This window comes from Poromitra crassiceps (assembly GCF_964638095.1).
Source record: "Poromitra crassiceps genome assembly, chromosome: 17".
NCBI lineage: Eukaryota > Metazoa > Chordata > Actinopteri > Beryciformes > Melamphaidae > Poromitra > Poromitra crassiceps.
The window spans coordinates 29677243-29697681 of record NC_139635.1 but is presented as its reverse complement, the minus strand read 5'-3'; the positions used below and the strand labels follow the sequence as shown (position 1 = coordinate 29697681).

Genomic DNA, 20439 nt, shown 5'->3' with positions numbered 1-20439 from the left:
TTTATTTGAACATGCATGATTAACTATACATCATCGTGGTGTGTGTGTGTATATATATAATATAGATGCCAAACTGAAGTTTGTAGGCTATAGCACCTTCTTTTGAAGGACTAGCAGGAGCAGAATGAGATGAGGGGTTATTTTGGCGATGGAGATTAAAGGCAGGGGCTTTTTGTCATTTGTGCGAGACAAGCCATTCATCCATCCAGTTCACAGCCAAAAAAAGCCTGGTCCCAGAAATTAGCAGTTTCAGCTCAGCAGCAAAGTCGTCGGGCTGTGAAGGCAGAGAGAAATTGACTAATTAGCAATGCGCACTAAAACTTGACGGTTCTCTCTATAACAGCGAGGGAAAGACTCGGTTTTTCTCCCCCTTTCTCTTTTCTTTCTTCCATAGATGTTTGAAATCGCAGTCATTTACGCTCGACAGTTTTTACAATAGCCTTGAGCCATAATTTTGCGAGTCTCTCCAGCATCCATACCCCTGCATGGTCTCTCTCCACCGGCCATGCACGACCGTTTCTCTCCCCAACCGTGGATTTCCTATTACTCTCGTTACGACTCACTGAGCCCCAGGCCCAAGGATAATGATGTGTTGTTTCTTGGTAGCATAATTTGTCACACGTATATTTCTTCTTCTTCTTCTCTTGCAGAAAGCACAGCTCCCTCTCACACTCACACACTTCTTGTTAATTCAGAAGAACAAATCATCAACGTCAACAAATAACCTGAAATAGTGACTTTATGAGTTGGAATCAATGGTTATTTGGAGGCAACACCGAGCATAGACTTTAAAGGAAAGGACATTTCTTTAAAAAAAAGGAGAACAAAGGAAATTCAAGTGATATTATTGGGAATCTTACTTTCTTTTTTTGCCAAGCGCTGAAGTCAGGTAAGTTTGGCTCCTTCTCAGGCAAGCTGCTCACATCATTTAGTTGTGACAGGCGCTTTTAGTGAATGTGGCGACAACGTTACAGGACGCGTGTGTCAAGTTTGCAAACATTACGCACGTATAGAAATCGCTGTTTTTATAGTGGTTAAGAAACATCGCATAGTATGCATGTTCCAGTTGTCTTATACCGAAAGCGGCATTTCAAGGAATTATTTTCGATACTCACGTCTGCGTTAACTCAGGCTGCATGGCTAAAAGCGAAACGCACCCGTAGCCTACTGTGCTGCTGGCGGCTGGGAGACAAACTAATTGCTTTTGTATGACTCCGTAAATCTGTGCAATGTGTAGGCTAATGTCCTCATTGTGGGGGTGTGCAGCAAGATAAAGACAACGATAAAGCGAATGCTGCATATTATCCGATCCACCGTAGGGTCGCCTCTTTCTCCAATATCCAACAACTTCAGTTGCGTTATCGAGGGGGGAAAGCAAGCGCTGCTGCAGCAGCATCTCCCTATCCTAGTTTTGTTTGGACAGCGCGCTTCCAACCCGCAGCCAGCCTCCATTTCAATCTTGTCTCGAGTAAAGAATGCACAAGAGTGGCACACTGTTGGAACTACTGCGTTTTTGTTTGTTGCTTTACGACCAGAGAGAGATCAAAGTTGAAGCCGACCGAATTACGCGTATTGGATGTCGATTCTCGCTGGCTGGCTGGCGCGCCATATGGGTATTATGCCCAGCTGGATGGATGGAATATTCTTAACTTATTCGAGAAACCTTTTCCTATTGTAATAGTTGAGTGTTAACATCTAGGTGCTTGTGCAAATAAATGACCTGAGGTAAATGGCTTGCATGGTTTATTTGTTACCTAGGTGGCGTTTCACACAGTCAGGAAGTCATGTCCAGATCTGGGGATAGAACATCCACCTTTGACCCCACGCACAGTGACACCCTGCTGCACGGGCTCAACCTCTTATGGAGGAAGCAGCTTTTCTGCGATGTGAGTCTGACCGCCCAGGGACAGCAGTTCCACTGCCACAAAGCCGTGCTGGCGTCCTGCTCCCAGTACTTCAGGTCTCTCTTCTCCTCCCACCATGTGATCAACCGCGAGGGGAGCAAAGGGGACCAGGGGAGCAGCGGCACCCCCTCGTCCTCCCCCGATGACAAGCTGGTGACCACCGGTGCCAGGCCCATCAACAACCTGGTGCTCCAGGGCTGCTCCTCCATCGGACTACGGCTCGTGCTGGAGTACCTGTACACCGCCAACGTGACTCTGTCCCTGGACACGGTGGAAGAGGTGCTGTCGGTCAGCAAGATCCTCAACGTGCCCCAGATCACTAAGCTCAGCGTGCAGTTCCTCAACGACCAGATCTCAGTGCAGAACTACAAGCAGATCTGCAAGATCGCCGCGCTCCACGGGCTGGACGAGACCAAGAAGCTGGCCAACAAGTACCTGGTGGAGGACGTGCTGCTGCTGAACTTTGAGGAGATGTGTGCCATGTTGGATGCTCTGCCGCCCCCAGTGGAGTCGGAGCTGGCTCTCTTCCAGATGTCAGTCCTGTGGCTGGAGCATGACCGGGAGACTCGCATGCACTACGCCCCAGACCTGATGAAGAGGCTGCGCTTCGCCCTCATCCCTGCCCCCGAGCTGGTGGAGCGCGTGCAGTCTGTCGACTTCATGAGGAGTGACCCCGTCTGCCAGAAGCTGCTCCTGGATGCCATGAACTACCACCTCATGCCCTTCAGGCAGCACTGCAGGCAGTCCACGGCCAGCAGGTGAGAGCTACTCACACAGACAGACACACACACTCACACACACACACACACACACACACACACACACACACACACACACACACACACACACACACACACACACACACACACACACACACACACACACACACACACACACACACACACACACACACACACACAGGCAGACAGACACACACAGACAGACAGACACACAGCCAGCAGGTGAGAGCCAATCACACACACACACACACACACACACACACACACACACACACACACACACACACACACACACACACACACACACACACACACACACACACACACACACACACACACACACACACACAGCCAGCCAGCAGGTGAGAGCCACTCACAGACTGACAGACAGACTGACAGACAAACACACACACACACACACACACACACACGCAGACAGGCAGACACACAGGCAGCAGGTGAGAGGCCCATTCACACAGACAGACAAATTAGCAAACACACAGACATCACTACACACACGCCCGCATGCGCGCAGTCCACGCACACACACACACACACACACACACACACACACACACACGCACGCACGCACGCACACACACATCAGATTGGATGAAGTAAGACTGAATGCATCCCCAAAATCTCAGTACAAGTATTGGACACACTGCCTGTGTAGTTCCAGAAGCAGTAGATGATCAGCCGGACAGAGGTGAGAGGTTTGAGACCCAGTCAATCGGGTTGCTGTGGACTTTAATAACAAAAAAAGACAGTGCCACCACCTGCCAAGAGGTCTGAACTATGCTACACTGTATCCATAATTACAAGGTTACCTCATGTTTTTGTGAAACTCTTGATTTCCCCCACACATCTGTGTCATTGCACTGTAATCAGTGTCGACATGAAACGGCAAACTAGATCAAGGTGATGCGTTTGATTTGTAACAAGCAACTCCCATAAATATGATTCGAAACGCTGTCATTCAATTGTTACTGCATTTACATGGCAATTATTGCATACGAAATGTGGTGTAAGTACAACGAAAACGTGCTGCAGCTTTTGATGCTGCACAAAACGAAATTTGCTATAGGCCTACATCTGAACGGATACCGGTAATAGCATTACATTTGATATAGGCCTACATCTGCACGTATACCGGTAATAGAGAGATTGTAGGATTGTCAATATGGGACACCATTGGGTGCTGGTTGTATTGATATTGGATATGGGCCAAGATGCATGGCCTGCCTCCATCCATGTTTGTCATGATCAGCACTTTAAGGAGGGGTAAGTAGACAGGCGCTGTCAGTAAGATGATTGATTGATGCTGCTGTTGTCAGGTGGCTTACAAAGCTGGCTGTCGTTAGACAGTCAAGGCTGAAAATGGTTTGAATAGTGATGCTATTGATATCCACGTTTGGATATCACTGAACATATTTGCCGGCCCTCTTATTAATTACAAGGGTGAACCATAGAGAAATAGAGCCTGCAGCAGTAGAGGATCGGCACCCTTGAAAATGTACTTCTGCTCAGAGGATTTGAAAGTAGAGATATATTACATGTACTTATCCCCCCCGCATGATCCCAATAACACATCTATTCCTACATATGGGTGTAAACGAGCACGGAATCAAGAATCCTCATAATTAGTTTCACATGCCACTGTTTCTCTCCTCTCAATTAATCACCATTATCTATGTCCAGGGGCTCATTTGCATATGAATAACCCCAAAACACTTCTGAGTGGGCCAGTAGCAGCGAGGATGTACCGAGAGGGTGGTAATTCAGCCAAGCAGAAAAAAGTAAAATAAAAAATAAAATGGTGAAAGATTCAGAATATAAAGACCAACTGCTAATTTCTATATTTGTGATTAACTGGTAGATATTCAGATTTGTGTTGAATCCACACGGGAGCCAGATAACGGTCATTAATGTACAGTAACGTGTGTCGTTCTGAGGTCGTATTTCAGATACAAGCAGCAGGACATAGCCCACAATTGGCTCAGATGTGTCACATGAATCATTATAGCCAATGAAATGGAGACGTTTTATAGGCAAGTTTATGTACTCGATTGTGCCCTTAGCCTCCAGCATGGCACCCTGCAGAACCGTCCTAGCTTCACAGCTAATTGAAAAAGATATCTTTAGAGGATAATAACCATTTAATAAAGCATCAGATAGATAAGTACGCTGTTGAGCATTTTTAGTTGATTGTGTTGCATTTTCGTCATATTTTTGCTTGATTAGGAGGAGTCTCGAGTTCAGCGTCTGTATTCAAACAATGTGTATTTATTCATTCATCCATGCATTTATTCTATCTTTCATTCATTCATTCATTCTTGGAGCATGTGCTAAGTATTCACAATATGCTTGGAAATATTCATTAATACTATCCGACATATTCAGTGATCACTCTACACACAATAAATCCCATGTAATTAAATTGAGGAATTAACAGAGTTCAGTCTGTGCTTTTTTTTGCCTTTGGAAGTTTGATTTCATGGCTTACTAGCTGCTGTGTCCCATGTCTCCTCTAACACTTGTCCACACACCCTGTTGTGTCCCATGTCTCCTCTTAACACTTGTCCACACACCCCCACTTGTGACAAACACAGAATCCGTTCCAATAAGAGACTGCTGTTGCTGGTGGGTGGTTTGCCTCCCGGACCCGATCGTCTCCCCAGCAACTTGGTCCAGTACTACGACGACGAGAAGAAGACATGGAAGATCCTCACGAGTGAGTAGCGACTGGGTTAGCGTTAGCCTCTTTCACGATGAGAAATACGCGTTCCTATGGGTGGCTTTAACGCAGGTTAATTTCCACGCACGATGAGGGGAAGGAGTTCCCTAAATCCTCGAGGTGATAGTGTATCACTATCACTTTTAATATATAAGTTTTGAATCAGAGCGTGACTTCACAGCATTGTGGAGTTTCATGCCCGGTCTCCCTTGTTTTTGCTGAAATATGCTGGCAGGAAGCACACAGAGATCTATTGCAATCTAATGATCTATTGTAGATGGAACAATAATGAGTGGCTTCGTATCTCTGCAGCTTTCAAATCTGCTCACTACTGACCCATACATACGGTTGAATAACCACGGGTGTCCGGGTAGTGCCGCGGTAGATTCCCTGCCTACCGACACAAGGGTCACAGGTTCGAGCCCCCGCGTTACCTCTACCTTGGTCGTGTTTTTGCGAGTGGGAAGCCGGATTAAGGGTATGTGTCCTAGTGCCTCCTCTGGTCTGGACTGGACTGGTCTGATCTGTTCGGGGGGAGGGGAACTGGGTGGAATAGCGTGATCCTCTCACATGCCACGTCAGTAGGTGAAACTGCTCGCTGTCAGGTGAAAAGAAGCGGCTGGAGCTTACATGTGTCGGAGGAAGCATGTCTATGTCTCCCAGATCGGCAAAGGGGATGAGCAACAACCGGGACAGGGAATTATCCAAGTACAATTGGGGGGAAATTGGGAGAGAAAAATGAAAAAACTCGAATAAAAAAAACAACAACTACTCACATTTAAATGGAATAACCCCTCTGAAAAATTATGTATTTCAATCGGTGACCTATAGGGGTTTATAGTAGAGTATGGTTGTGTTATTGATTTCATGACATAATGTTGAAGGCAAGCTATCATAATCTCACAAAAAATCCATTCTATGGAAACAGTTTGCAGTATCCATGGAGAAAATAGATCTGAAGCCTTTGGGAATTTACAAAGAAAAATCTCTGCCTCACGTATCTCTGGACAGACCCGTGTCCAATGTTCCTTCCCTCACTGTCTTCCCTGACCTTTTGAAGCTCACCACTATATTGTGGCCACATCAAAGGTCAAACAAACAGATAATATGAAAGCACATTTGTCCTTTGCATCATCATTGGTGGTCATATTGAGTTTTTGTCCTTTGTTTTGGTTGGAGACATAATGCCTCTCCATTCGTACATATTAGGCATAGGTCTGTTTTCTGTCAATGTGCACTTTATATTCTATCTTCATGGTATGGAATATGGATTATTTCTGGAGCTGACGTGATGCTTCCGTTGTTGTGTCTTATGATCTATAAATTCGGGCGCCTGAGTAGTACAGTGGTAGATTCTCTGCCTACCAACACAACAGTCACAGGTTCGAGCCCCTGTGTTATAGGAGTGGGAATCTCCAGATGCCCACGATACGATACTTGAGTCACGATACGATAGTATTGCGATATCACCGATATTGCGATATATTGAATATTGCGATATATTGAATATTGCGATATTTTGATATATTGTCTAACTCCTTTTCCTACCTTTTCCTTGACCTCACCGGAAGTAAAACATGCAGTGTTTTTTTGTTTTGTTTTGTTTTTGCCCCACATGTAGGCTACATTATTAAGCTTCTCTGGACTCAATACGCCACTGCAGGCACAGACTGCAACATCGGGCACTTCGGGCAGATGCCCGGTGGCCTGGCATGGCATGGCCTGCAAAAAAATATATATATATCGATACTTGGCGTCCAAATATCGATACAATATCGTCAGGCAAAATATCGCGATACTATGGTGTATCGATTTCCCCCCCCACCCCTACTGTGTTACTTCTGGCTTGGTCGGGCGTCCATCAGGCTTGAGCTGATTTTCGATAATATCGAAGGCACAATTGGCCGTGTCTGCGGGTGGGAAGCCGTATTAAGGGTGTGTGTCCTGGTACTGCACTAGTGGCGCCTGTTTAAAGTGGGGGGGGGGGGACTGAGGGGAATAGCGTGATCCTCCCACACGATAGTGTGCTAGTCTACAATTCTCCCCAGATTGGCAGAGGCAGTGGGGCTACGACCGGGACAACAGGGGGCATTGGCCAAGTACAATTGGGGAGAAAACAGGGCGAGAGAGAGAGAAAAAAAACGTGATTAAAAAAATCTTTAAATTGACAGACAGGTTTCTTCCTGTGCTGGAGTCATACAGTACGTTTCTTCCCACTCATCTGATATTTTACCTATTTTAATCAGATTTGGCCAAATGTGTGTGGGTTCACTGTACTAAAGGAGGCATGCATGCATACACAACAGCCTGAAGCCCACTGGTATTTATATTGTCATTTTCTCATTCAACTCACACTCACGGGTATATAAACTGCAACAAGCGAAAGGTCAGTAGGGATTTCCATCAGTCAAAACTCAAAAGTTAACAGTCAAATGGTCCGTGGCCAAGTGGAAGGACAAAACTGCAAAATCATCCCCTTAACACATCAGCGGGCATCTGATGTAGCTTCCACACAATGGATGTGCAATAGAAGATTATTAACATTCAATCATAACTTTTCAATGAGGCGAAACCTGAGAGGGACAGACTTTGATTAAGACATTCATCAACACAATTTAGGGAGAATCTGATCCCTCTCGTCGTGTCAGATATCTCCCGCTCGCCCATTCCAGTGGAAAGTTTGCCATCTAGTGTACCCACAGCAGCGTGGAGAAGCACGAGGAGGACAAAGAAGGCAGACACAGGCGCAGCCACAGACAAACTCGTCTCTCCTGTGCGCTTAAACCTCACATGAAGGATCTCACACTTTTCCAAAACGGACCTCATCTCCTCCTGTACTGTACTGTACTGTACTGTACTGTACTGTACTGTACTGTATGCACGGCCCAGAAACAAAAGGAATGCGGCTCAGTGGAGATGCGATGGTAATGGCGTTGAAAGGAACGCCGGAGCACGAGCAGCAGTGGTGCATTCGCTGTGGAGTCAGTCGACCGAGCCCCCCGGGTGTGCAGCCTCTCTATGCAGAGGTTTCTGACTCCCTCTAGTGAGCCTGAGCGCTCACTGTCGACTCCAGAGCGATGGCGTCCATCTCACAGAGGACGAGCGTGTCCTGTCCTCCCATGGCTGCTGCGCTCTATGCCCCCCCCCCCCCCCCCCCTTAGTGGAAAGGCTTAGGTGAGAGGGGGCAAGCGGGGGGGGGGAATTAATTTCACACGGCCTTTTAAGATGGTAATTCATGCTAACAGTCCCACACACTGTAGAAGCCCAGAAATTATTATTATTATTATTATTACTATTAGAGCGGTCTAGATTATTGCACCCTGGAACTATTAGTCGAAGCTCGACGTTGCCACTTATCCTTCTGTTCACCTGCGTCTCAGGCACCTGTAGAGGCACGGAGCACGTCCCCAACGTCCCAATCCGCCCCCCCCCCCCCCCCCCCCCCCCCCCGTAGTATAAACCGCAGGAGTGCCTCCTCCGTCGTCCCCTTATTGTAGCCCGTGACACACGGTAAAGCAATAATCTTCTCTTCATGCCGCTACTACGCGACGATGTTTAGTATGAGGACAAGTCACTTCGACATCAAATAAAAAGGCGGCCATCCGTGTCGCATATACTGCTGACTGAATGATAATGTAAATAGCGCGTAAGGGAACCCGGCAGTCATATGGCACACTCGTCTTTGAGGTGCACTGGAGGCAGGCAAGCTAATCCCCCACGTTCGCGATAAAAGCTCTGTTTAGCGTATATGTAGTATTAGTTCCTATCTGAGGCTCCCCTCCCGGAGAGGACCTGTGTGTGTGTCAGCCAGCCAGAGTGAGATTGCAGGGAGAGGCCAATTGGAAAGGAATGAGATTCAAGGCTGTCTAATTCTGCAGCAACTGTGATCCATCAGGCGGCGGGGAGGTGACAGTGGAAATGACGGATGGAGACAGACAGGTGGGCTTTAACATTCCACTGATTTGTGCTCAAAAGGCGCCGGGCCCCGAGATTTATTGAGTGAACACGATCGTGTTCATTATGACTGTCACCTCAGACCATTTCTCCACATCTCAATGGGGTCACTTTAGCAAGAGAAGATGGAGGAGGAGAGGAGGGGACCACAGAAACATCCACTGAAGGAGGGGAAATCCTCCACGAGGGGGTCCTGTTGCAGCCCGGCGGCATCCGGCTGTCTTTGCTGGCTCATGCGAGAGCCCAGGATGAGCTGTGGGAGACACTAAAGATTAAACGGTAGATTCCCTGCCTACCAACGTATGTACCTGGTCGCTGCACTAGTGCCTCCTCTGGTCGGCCTGTTTTGGGGAGGGGAACTGGGGGGGAATAGCGTGATCCTCCCACGCGCCACGTCCTGCCGGTGAAACTCCTCGCTGCCAGGTGAAAAGAAGCGGCTGGCGTCTGCACATGTATCGGAGGAAGCATGTGGTAGGCTACAACTCTCCCCCAGATCGGCAGAGGGGGTGGTGCAACGAGCGGGACACCCTAGGGGCTAGCAGGCCAAGAAAAATAAAGATTAATATATCTCTATCTCTGTAAAGACGTTGCCAAGGCACACAATGCTAATAAATAGATCGATAAGCAAGTAAGTAAATAGATAATTGCCATGACAGACAGTAGAGCCTATAGAGGCCTATTATCAGGCTTCATCCCCCACAAGAAATCATGGCAACACTTTATTTGGATAGTTTGCCTGCAGAGTCTACAGAGTGTTTGTAACATTTCGTCAGCTTATTAGTCGACATTCAAGAATTCAACTCTTTCGCTTTTGTCTGTAGATGTTTAAAACAGATTATCACTAGAGTATATGTGACAATTCATGAACATATCAACATATTCTCAGAATAATCTAGTAGCTCCAGGTGATGAGAATCAGGTGTGCAGGACAGGAAGCAAACAGAATCTGTTCAACGTCTACAGACAAAAGCGAAACAGTTGAATTGTTGAATGTCAACTAATAAGCTGTTGAAATGTTCCACATACTCTGTAGACTCTCTGTAGGCGGACTATCCAAATAGTGTTAGCGACATGGCTTCCACTAGATGGCAGTGTGGTAGGTATTGTACAAGGCACAAAGCAGTGATAAGGAAGAGGGAGATCAATCATGTATCACTGACTCACACTGAGGCGGGAAATACGTGTCATTACAGCATGCGTTATTATCAATAAACTTTGGCCTATTGCTAACTGTGAGAGTACATTGCAAATTAAATCATGTCCTGATATGAATATGTGAGCGCTTGCTGTCAAACTAAAGGGCTCTCAGCACAACAAGTATTAAAAATAGTGAGCAAGAAACACTGCAGGGACAATTATATTCATAAAAGCCATACAGCGGGAGTCCGGGTAGTGCAGCGGTAGATTGCCTGCAACACGAGGGTCACAGGTTACCTGCTTGGGCGGGCGTCCATAGAGACACAATTGGCCGTGTCTGCGGGTGGGAAGCTGCATTACGTGTCCTAGTCGCTGCACTAGGGCCACTAGTGCTGCTGTCAATCAATCTTCATTTCGAGGAGAAAATTCTGCAGGCAAGATGGCCGCCTAGTGCCTACATGGGAAGACTTTTCTAAGCCCATAAATGTTAATATACCTGGCCAATAAGTAAGTAACATACAAAATAAAACAAACGGTAATGTCTTCATTTAATGTAGAATGTATAGGACATGTAACTGGTTCGTTAAACTCGTTAACGTCCGCGGGTCTTACACCGGACCCTTGGACATTCCAAGCCAGCAGGCAGCACATTTGCCTCGGCTTTCAAACAGCAGTACGCACGGGGGCAGCCTGTTCCTCGGTTCTCTGCGGAGCCCACTCGCGTAGCGCAAGAACACTCTCAATTTGGGGGCGGAACACGCCAGGATTGGCCAACGCCAACTCCAGTCCACAAAACTGTCAAATCAAATCATCGACACGCTATGTGGCCCGCCTCTCAAAGTACTGATTCAGCTTGTTTACTCAAGTAAAAGTAAAACATTACAGGCTCTGAAATCTAATCAAGTATAAAAGTAAAATGTATTTCTACTGGCTGTTTCTGTGCAAACTGATCCTCACGTCATATTAAGATCAGCAGAATTTCCGCACGCTCAATTCTAGGGTGGCGACTCCGGAGATGATGATCCGAGCACACATGGACATGCAGCTCTCCAATTATAGTAGTAGGATTGGTGTGGTGCGAATACAGGAGGCGGACTTGGTTCTTCAATTATCAAAAATATATACTTTATTTCCTATTAAAATACACTCTAAAAAAGGGAAAGGGGAACTGGCACAATATAGGCAAAAAAAGTTCAGCAACTTGGTCTGAGTCTCTGTGGCTAAATCTCCCCGGCTGCACACACAGCATTTGTAGCAATCAGTGGACTGACACACAGGCGCTACTCCTCCGTGGCCTCTCCGTCACTGGTCTGGTGCCTTGACCTACATAAACTGCAACAATTGGCTACAGGTGGTGTATGCTGATGGCATTTAATTTCTGGTCCTGGATTTGTTTGAAACCGTCACTGAAGAACTAACTCTAGGAAATGAAAATAAATAAAAACTGGCAGTCCTTCAAGTCAGTTTTGGTGGAGCACGAAGTCCTTCATCACTTGTGTTAGTGGTAAGGAGTGGACTTGGTTCAGGCGATGTGTGCCCACCGCTTCGCGGATCCGGATCCGACACACGTGGGCCAGACTGTGAGGACATCTCTTGGCCTCCAGAAAGACCCTGAGAGCCCCGGGATCCGCCCTCTCCTCCAGCGGTGCTCGAGTTACATCACTGATGACATCGCATTTGGTCGAGTGACATCACTGATGACATCATCTGGCAGATCATCAGTGATTTATGACATTACTATGGTAGTGACCTGGCCACCAGAGAAAGGATCGGGAGGATTGACGGAATGTAGGGAAACAGTGGATGGATAAATCCAGAAGGAGGCGATAATGCAACATAAAGGATCCCAATGCCATAAAACACCACAGAAGAAGAATAGAAGACCTGGCCACCAGGCTGAGCCATCTAGAACTGTACATCAGTGATTTGTGACATCATCGGCCACGCCTTATTTAGACTCTGTATCATGTTTTGGATGTGCGTACCATGTCCTGGCAGTTTGTTTTTACAGAGACACATTTCCGTTAAAAAAGGGGGAGCTCATCTCACACGGGACAGAAAAAAAGGGGGCGGAAAGATACAGCAGACAGCTATTGTTGGCAAGAATACCTCAATCAAAACCTCATCACATCTATTGTCCGGTGGGGACCTATCTTGTTTTCTTGTTTTTTTTGTTATAGATGCTGATTGGCTCTGTTGATTTTGTGTGTATCCTCTATAGTAATGCCTTACAACAGCGCACATCACTGCGTGGTGGAGGTGGAGAACTTCCTGCTGCTGATGGGCGGAGAGGACCAATGGAACCCCAATGGTAACCACGCAGATCAAATACCGCAATTTTTACAGTGATGATTTCATACAGCAAAATTCATCAGTCTTGATTCAACTTGGAGACTGTAAAGATCATAACTGGGCCAGTGTTTAAAAAAAGCCTACAACATCAGAGTTAATCGAACAATTTTAGATTGTTTTAACAGCCGCTCCAGAGCCGTATCGACTTTATCAGAGGACAAACAACTCTCCAGTCAAAACTACACTGACTGTATTAACCCTGGAAAACAGCTAAGAGTGCTTTTATAACAACTTGTAAGAAAAAAACTAATGTAAATTATCTGTAAATCTTTTTAAGCAATAATAATTAATAATAATTAATTCATAATAATTACATAATAATAATAAAGTATACTGTAGTTATTATATCAGTGCATAGCAAAATTGTCAGTGTTAATTTAAACATGAGTGTAAAAACCAACACTACTGCACAGTCCACACCATCAGAAGTAATTTAACACTTAGTTTCGAACACTCGCTCCAGAACCATTACAGTGCTATAAGTGGGCAAACAACACTCCTGTCAACGCTTGAACAGTCCAAATAATTGTCACGGAAATATCAACATTTAGTAATGCTGGAAAAGTTGCTGTGTGATTGGTGATTTTCAGGCAGTAATATTTAAATTAACAGTTATACAGTCACATGCTACGGCGCCTTCAAACGTGACTCCGCCACTCAGAACTGAGGAGCATTTTAATGAACAATATAGAACTTTTGAATCTTTTTTAATACTATAGCCTACTTATATAACATTTGAACAATCTATGTGATGGATCTTGATTTCCCTCTGTTTTGCAGGAAAGCACAGCACTAACTATGTCAGCCGCTATGATCCCAGATTCAACAGCTGGATACAACTACCTCCTATGCAGGAGAGGTAAGTCACTTTTACAATTGAATACAACATGGTTTAATTGACAGCTTTTTGCTGATCTCTTTTTACATTCACTTAATTGCTAATTGGTCACTGATTGGTTTAAATTTACACACACACATAAATATGATCTGTAAAGGGAACAACCATGAAATACAAGATTGATCTGCAACCAGAGCCCCTTTGTGTTAAATTATAATAAATATATTTTAACTGGCCAAAATGTTGATTTTCTTCTAACAAAGTATTGTATCGTGATTTATCCCAAGTGTAGCGTCTCTCTGTCAAGTTTATTACTATCGCCCTAAATCATTGTTAGAGTCTCAAAGGGCTTCTCAACGCCCACATTAAGAAAACAATAAATGAAAATGACACCCGCCAACCTTGGACCCTCAGCTGAGGAAAATCTCCCACGAAAACCTCAACCTCTGCCAGCCACGCTGACATGAATTTATCCCCCTTCTCATCATGGAACACTTAAATCTAGCTTATTTCCTGTCAGTTGTTGTATTAGATAACCCTGCAACAGGAAATAAACTAGAGGCAATTTAGAATGTTTATGTTGTCAAGTTGAAACATTGAAAAATGTAATCTATATATTCTAGTTTAGAAGTTATTTCTATATACAATATCTGCATTAGTGGGTGTTACATTGTAGCATGAAAATATCTTTTTGTGATTACATGCATCAATGGAATTAGTTTCACCACTACATTTGAATATGCTTATATGTACTCATTCATAACTTTTGAACTATTACATGATAGAATTGTGGGTCTTTTTTCATATCATCTTCGTTTAATTTTCATTTAAATATGTTTTACTGAGCCTTGAATGAATGAGGGATACAGTATGTATCTAGGCACCTTAGATATTGTTTGTTGCGCTTCTTTATTCATTGTCTTTTGTTTTCCCTCACAGCTGGCAAGCAAGTAACTTACCCCTAAGCTAGTTTTCACTGAACACTAATCCAGCGATGTCGGAGCGTTCACTGCTATCAGCTGTTGATAAGCCTTCAATGAATCTGTCACTGTTGTTGCTGTAATGATGTTGTCTGGTTGACGCCTCCTCCTCAGGAGAGCCAGTTTCTTTGCCTGCCGCCTGGAGAAGCACCTGTACGTGATTGGCGGCAGGAACGAGTCGGGCTACCTCTCCAGCGTGGAGTGCTACCACCTGGAGACCAACGAGTGGAACTACGTGTCGTCTCTGCCGCAGCCGCTGGCCGCCCACGCAGGAGCGGTGCACAACGGGAAGATCTACATCTCAGGTCAGGACGGATCCCCTTCACTCAACCTTCCTCTATCTCCTGGTGCTTCATCACACTTAACAGTCCCTTCTTTTTTAATGGAAAAGCACCTTTAACTTACTCAGCATGCATCACTACGTGTCTAAATGTTCGTTGATCTTTCTCCTACATATACTGTACATTTTGGGGGGAAAGTTACCTGATGAATTCATTGCTTAGCATGTAAAAAAGCCGTGTTACCTCCGGCTTGGTTGGGCATCCATACGGGCACAATTGGCCGTGTCTGTGGGTGGGAAGCTGAATTAAGGGTGTGTGTCCTGGTTGCTGCACTAGTAGCCTCCTCTGGTCAGTCGGGGATCCTTGTTTGGGGGAGAGCGGAACTGGGGGGAATAGCGTGATCCTCCCTCTTGCTACGTGAAACTCCTCGCTGTCAGGTGAAAAGAAGCGGCTGGTGACTGCACATGTATCAGAGGAAGCATGTGTTAGTCTACAACTCTCCCCAGATCGGCAGAGGGGGTGGAGCAACGACCGGGACAGCAGGGGGAATTGACGAAGTACAATAAATTGGAGAGAACAATGGGGAGAAATCTGGAAAAAAAACTTGATTAAATAAATCCTTATATGGGGCTTAAGGGAGTTCTATTTTTATGCCAGCAATAATTTTGTCACAGGAGTCACTTTTTTCCCAACTCTACATAATGTCTGGTAATTATTGTAACTGTAGACATCGATCAGAGATAACTTGCGTCTCTAAAACCCAAATCTGAGATTTTGTTTTATTGTTAGACATGATTTTGTCCAGAATTCAATGGCTAATGTGTATGGAGGTAGAGCTAAGAGTGAAACTATGATCAAAATAACCATTCCTCTATATTCTCTAATTGCGTTAAATTATTGTAAATGACTTCAAGTAATGGTGAAGTTTAAAGAGTTAAACAGTTCACCCCAACAGCCATATAACACACAGGGAGCACAACTCCCTGTGTTACAGTATATGGACAAACCTCTGTGTTTCAACTGGCATGGGGGTGAGTAGATGATAGCAGAATTTACATTTTTGGGTGAACTGTTCCTTTAGCAATTCACCAATTTGCTGGGGACCTCCTGGAACCGCCTCAAGGACCCCGAGTGGTCTCCGGACCCCACGTTGAGAACACGAACATACTGTATTTAGAGATGCAATATTAATGGCACAGTGCTATCTTTACCTGTTGCAGGAGGAGTACACAATGGAGAGTATGTTTCCTGGCTCTACTGCTATGATCCTATAATGGATGTGTGGGCCAGGAAACAGGATATGAACACAAAGCGTGCCATTCATACCCTGGCTGGAATGAACGACCGCCTCTATGCTATTGGGGGAAACCATTTGAAAGGTAAGTGCTCGGGGGGGTTCAGACACTGGATAGGAAGCGGGTCAAGATCAATACTTTTGTGTGGAGAGATGTGAAAGGGACGCCGCAGATGTGAGCGAGCGCCCACGATGACCGTCATTACACTTAGGGGTCTATGGTGGCCGTTCTCTTTCACTCTTTAGAATTGTAGCTGCAATATGCAGATACAAAATGAAATACACCGACGTACTTTTTGAATAATCAGGCGTGTTTATTTCAGATTATGGCGACATCCAGGTACTCAGAAAAAAGCCTCTCAAAGTAGAGGGTATGCACGTGAGGTCACAGAGGCAGAAGTCACTACAGGTCAGGGTCACGCCCACTGAGTGGCAGCCAGACTGAGTAGCAGTAGTCTGGGGCCAAAGGCGTAGCACCACGTCATGTGACGCAAAAACACGGAAACGCCGGGAACGAGCCCAAAATAACTATTCTGCTTTGAAAACAGGGCGTCATAGTAACGGAAAAGATGTGATGCGCGTTATCTAGCTATGTAGCGACAAAAATCAAATGAACTAACACCATATACAACAATCCTTCTATGGGAGACAAAGCGGAAAGACCACCGGAACACAGGCGGGTCTTCCTACCTGTAGTAATGGGTACCAGGCTCTCTCTGCTTTGAGAGAGCCTGGTGACACGAGGTTAGAGTGGCAGCATTAACGTTTAATTGAAGCAGATAATCGTGTTTTACTCAGTCTCCCCTATTAAAGACACTCGTATGTGTTGCTGAATGTTTTAAGGAAAAGTCTGCACACTGGAGGCTCCCATCAGTGGCTCTTTATTGCAACGTTCTCGATGCGTCAGATAGAAAGACATGACTTACATACAGGCCAGCAGCAATCAGTCTAGATCAATGACACCTGCTGCTCCAAACAACAGGGCGGAACCATATATCCATGGGACGAGCCTGTTGAATGTTTGGCCACTGAGGCCCGATTGAGGGGGGCGTGGCGGGCCTCCCCAGGGGGGCTCCAAGCAGTTTCAGGGGAGGCTCAGTGAAAGGAAGTGAAAGAAATATTACATTAGTTATTAAAAGGAGATCACATAGAATAGCCTAAAGGTGTGTGATTTGGTTAAAGAGATAGTTCAGAGATACAGTAGTTTGGGGGAATTTGTCAGTTGGTCCCACCCTCCCAGAGTCAGAAACTAAGAAATACCATCAGAAAGAGACTTTTCTATCTATTTGGTGTAGTCTGAACTAAGTATGTCAAACAGCAACATCCGGCTATGTTGGCTCAATTGCTGAGTATCTATGGGATCAAACAACATATAATCATGATCCTATAGGCATCCAGGAATTGAGCGAGGGAGGCTCCTTTTTCCAGGGTTTGTCTTGGGGGACTTTTAAAACCCCTGTTCTATAGGGATTTACCAGTGTTCATATAATATTGCTAATATATATTGGAAAAGAAATGCTCTTTCTAACTTCTATTGTTTTTCTCCTGTTATATATATTGATTTAGGGTGAAGATATACTTGCTTTTTTAACTACGCGTTCACGTGCGCATGATCGCTGCCTCGCATATCCTGTCCTTAGAGCGTACGTCTAGGGGTTATTTCGATAGGACGTGCGAGACCGACACTCCAAACGGACGCAGAATACGCACGCAAATGCATAGCCAAGAGCAAGTATATCTCCGCACTTAGTGATCAAGCTAACAGGTAGCATATTAAACTGCAGACACACTGAAAGGGCCCACTAGCTGTGTGGAGTCACTTGGGATACACCATAGCCATGTGTTTTCACTGGTTTTTCTCTCCCCCTGTCATGTAGGTTTCTCCCATCTCGACGTGATGCTGGTAGAGTGTTACGACCCGAAGGCCGACCAGTGGAACATCCTGCAGACACCCATCCTGGAGGGACGCAGCGGCCCCGGCTGTGCTATTTTGGATGAGAGCATCTTCCTGGTGGGAGGCTACAGCTGGAGCATGGTAAAGTCCTACTATATAGATCAGATAAGCTTAGGGGAGATGTTACTGATCCCTGTGGGGAAAGTGGGTCATCGCGACAGCAAAAAAGAGTAGCGATAAAGAATAGAACATGTTTAAGATAATACCATGAATAATTACAACGAAAGAAAATACTGAAGATAATACAGCAAATAAAGAGACAGGTGCGTTTTGTAATATCAGCTTGAAAGAATTCTTACTATTTTCAATTTCATGAGGCTTTGCAGATTATAACAGATCTACAAATTCACAGCTTAAGGCAGAGCAAATGTGCATTGGATTCATAGGTCATATACAGTATACATGTGCATATATGCAGATATACAGAAGAATATAAAGCAATGTAGGCAGTACCGTTGTGTCTGTACCTCACTTTATCTGTAGTACACACTATCCTCTAGAGCAGTAGTGCATAGAGTCTATGCCAGGGATACTCAACTTGCTTTGCCCGGAGGCCACTTTTGCAAAATGACAGAAGGCCAGGGGCCAGTTAATAAACAAACATTAATAATATAAATTTTTCTGTAGCAGATTGTAGGGATTTGGGGTGTCAGCCGGAGTTTAGTCTGACAATTCTGTGCACACAGAATAGGTTAAGTTAAGTTAGTTAGTACATATAATGGCCCATTTCCACCGCTGGTATCAGCGCGGCCCCGCCCAGCTTGTCTCGCTTTTTTGTCTCATTCCACCGATCAAAAACGTGGACAGCCCGGGTTGAGTCGGGGTTGAGTCGTGCTAGTTTTGGTCCCTGCTTTGTTGAGGTTCCAGCGCTGTGGAATCGGTACCATACGGTGACGTGAAAACACTGTAGACGACTGATTGGTCAGGCAGAATCGTGTTTACTCTATCTACTGACTGTCAATGCTGCATACCAGTTTAGTGGGGCTTACCTTCTCTTCTGTTATGTTATTTCCATCAGTCTTTTGTGTTGCTGCCTTCGGCTCTGGTGAAATAAAATCGATCTCCGATCCGGTGGCGATATTTGAGAATTTAGCTGGAGCTCAGTCGAACTCTATAGTTTTCATTGTGAATTAGAAAATGGCCAGGGGGCCACTTGGCACCCTATCGCGGGCTGCAAGTTGAGTATCACTGGTCTATGCCATAGAGTAGTGCTCCACCTAAAATAGCTCAAGGGATACTTCCTACATAATACTTGAAGTAATCAAATGAAAATAATCATCAACATTTTCTTATCAATAAAGGTTTTGCTAGTCTCCATCCCCAATTGATGTAACACAATAGTGATGTAATCTATACTCAGTCTATGAATGTTTTAAATTTGCTGTTCTGAATGCCTGATGTCAGCCAGGTCTTTCCTGGGTGAATGTTTTTTCTGGGCCACATAAGTGATGTGTTTTACACATCCAGCATAGTAACAGAAGTTTGCTTGGAAATAATAGAAAAAGCACTCTGTAGTTAGCATGACAAGTGTGAGACTGAACAAACAAATAAAAGAGCGCCACCTACAGAAACCTAACTTGCCTCGGATAGAACAGTTAGAAATCAAAACATGGCTAAACTGGGAATGTTTCATTTTTCTCCAGGGGGCGTACAAGTCTTCCACCATCTGCTACAGCCCAGAGAAAGGATCATGGACAGAGTTGGAGGGCGAGGTGGCGGAGCCCTTGGCGGGCCCGGCCTGCTCCACCGTCATACTGCCCGCCTGCCTTCCCTATAACAAATGACAACTAACCCGACGGACAGGCAGCAAGGGCGAGGGGAGGGACCACCAATAAGCAAAACAACTGTCAACAATTTTGGGACAAACCCTCCAATCAGATGACGGGGGTGTGTATAAATTATTTTTTTACAGGTTTGACCAGAGCACTTTCGTTATTGCCTACTGAAGGTTTGAGAAGAAACAAACTCGTGTTAATTCATGTATTTAAACTCATCTGTGTTGAAACTTCTGAGAAATGGTCACTTTCATATGAGATTTTTTGTTTAAACTGGTAGTTAAGTGTTTTTGGCTTCTCTTCTATAGCACGCATAGTGTTGAACTGAATTATAGCTTTCAAATCCATTGTATCTTGTAACCAGTAGAGGCATAACTCAAGCAAACTGCAGTGTTGTTTCAAGGATGGACACTTTTGGGGGTGGGGGCGGGGGTGGGGGGCGGGGGTGGAGTAATCAATCCCAAACTGATGGGGCTAAGTTGAACTAGGGCTG

General features: G+C 45.2%; 1 protein-coding gene across 1 annotated transcript; it reads left to right on the top strand.

Moving 5' to 3' along the window:
- Positions 1–1784: 1784 nt before the first annotated feature.
- klhl14 (kelch-like family member 14) lies at positions 1785–19955 on the top strand (the record flags this gene model as incomplete). Its single annotated transcript, XM_083653532.1, has 8 exons — positions 1785–2662; positions 5257–5378; positions 12694–12783; positions 13605–13683; positions 14757–14947; positions 16144–16302; positions 18095–18252; positions 19815–19955. 8 exons carry the CDS (start codon positions 1785–1787, stop codon positions 19953–19955), a joined length of 1818 nt encoding a protein of 605 aa, XP_083509658.1.
- Positions 19956–20439: the final 484 nt, after the last annotated feature.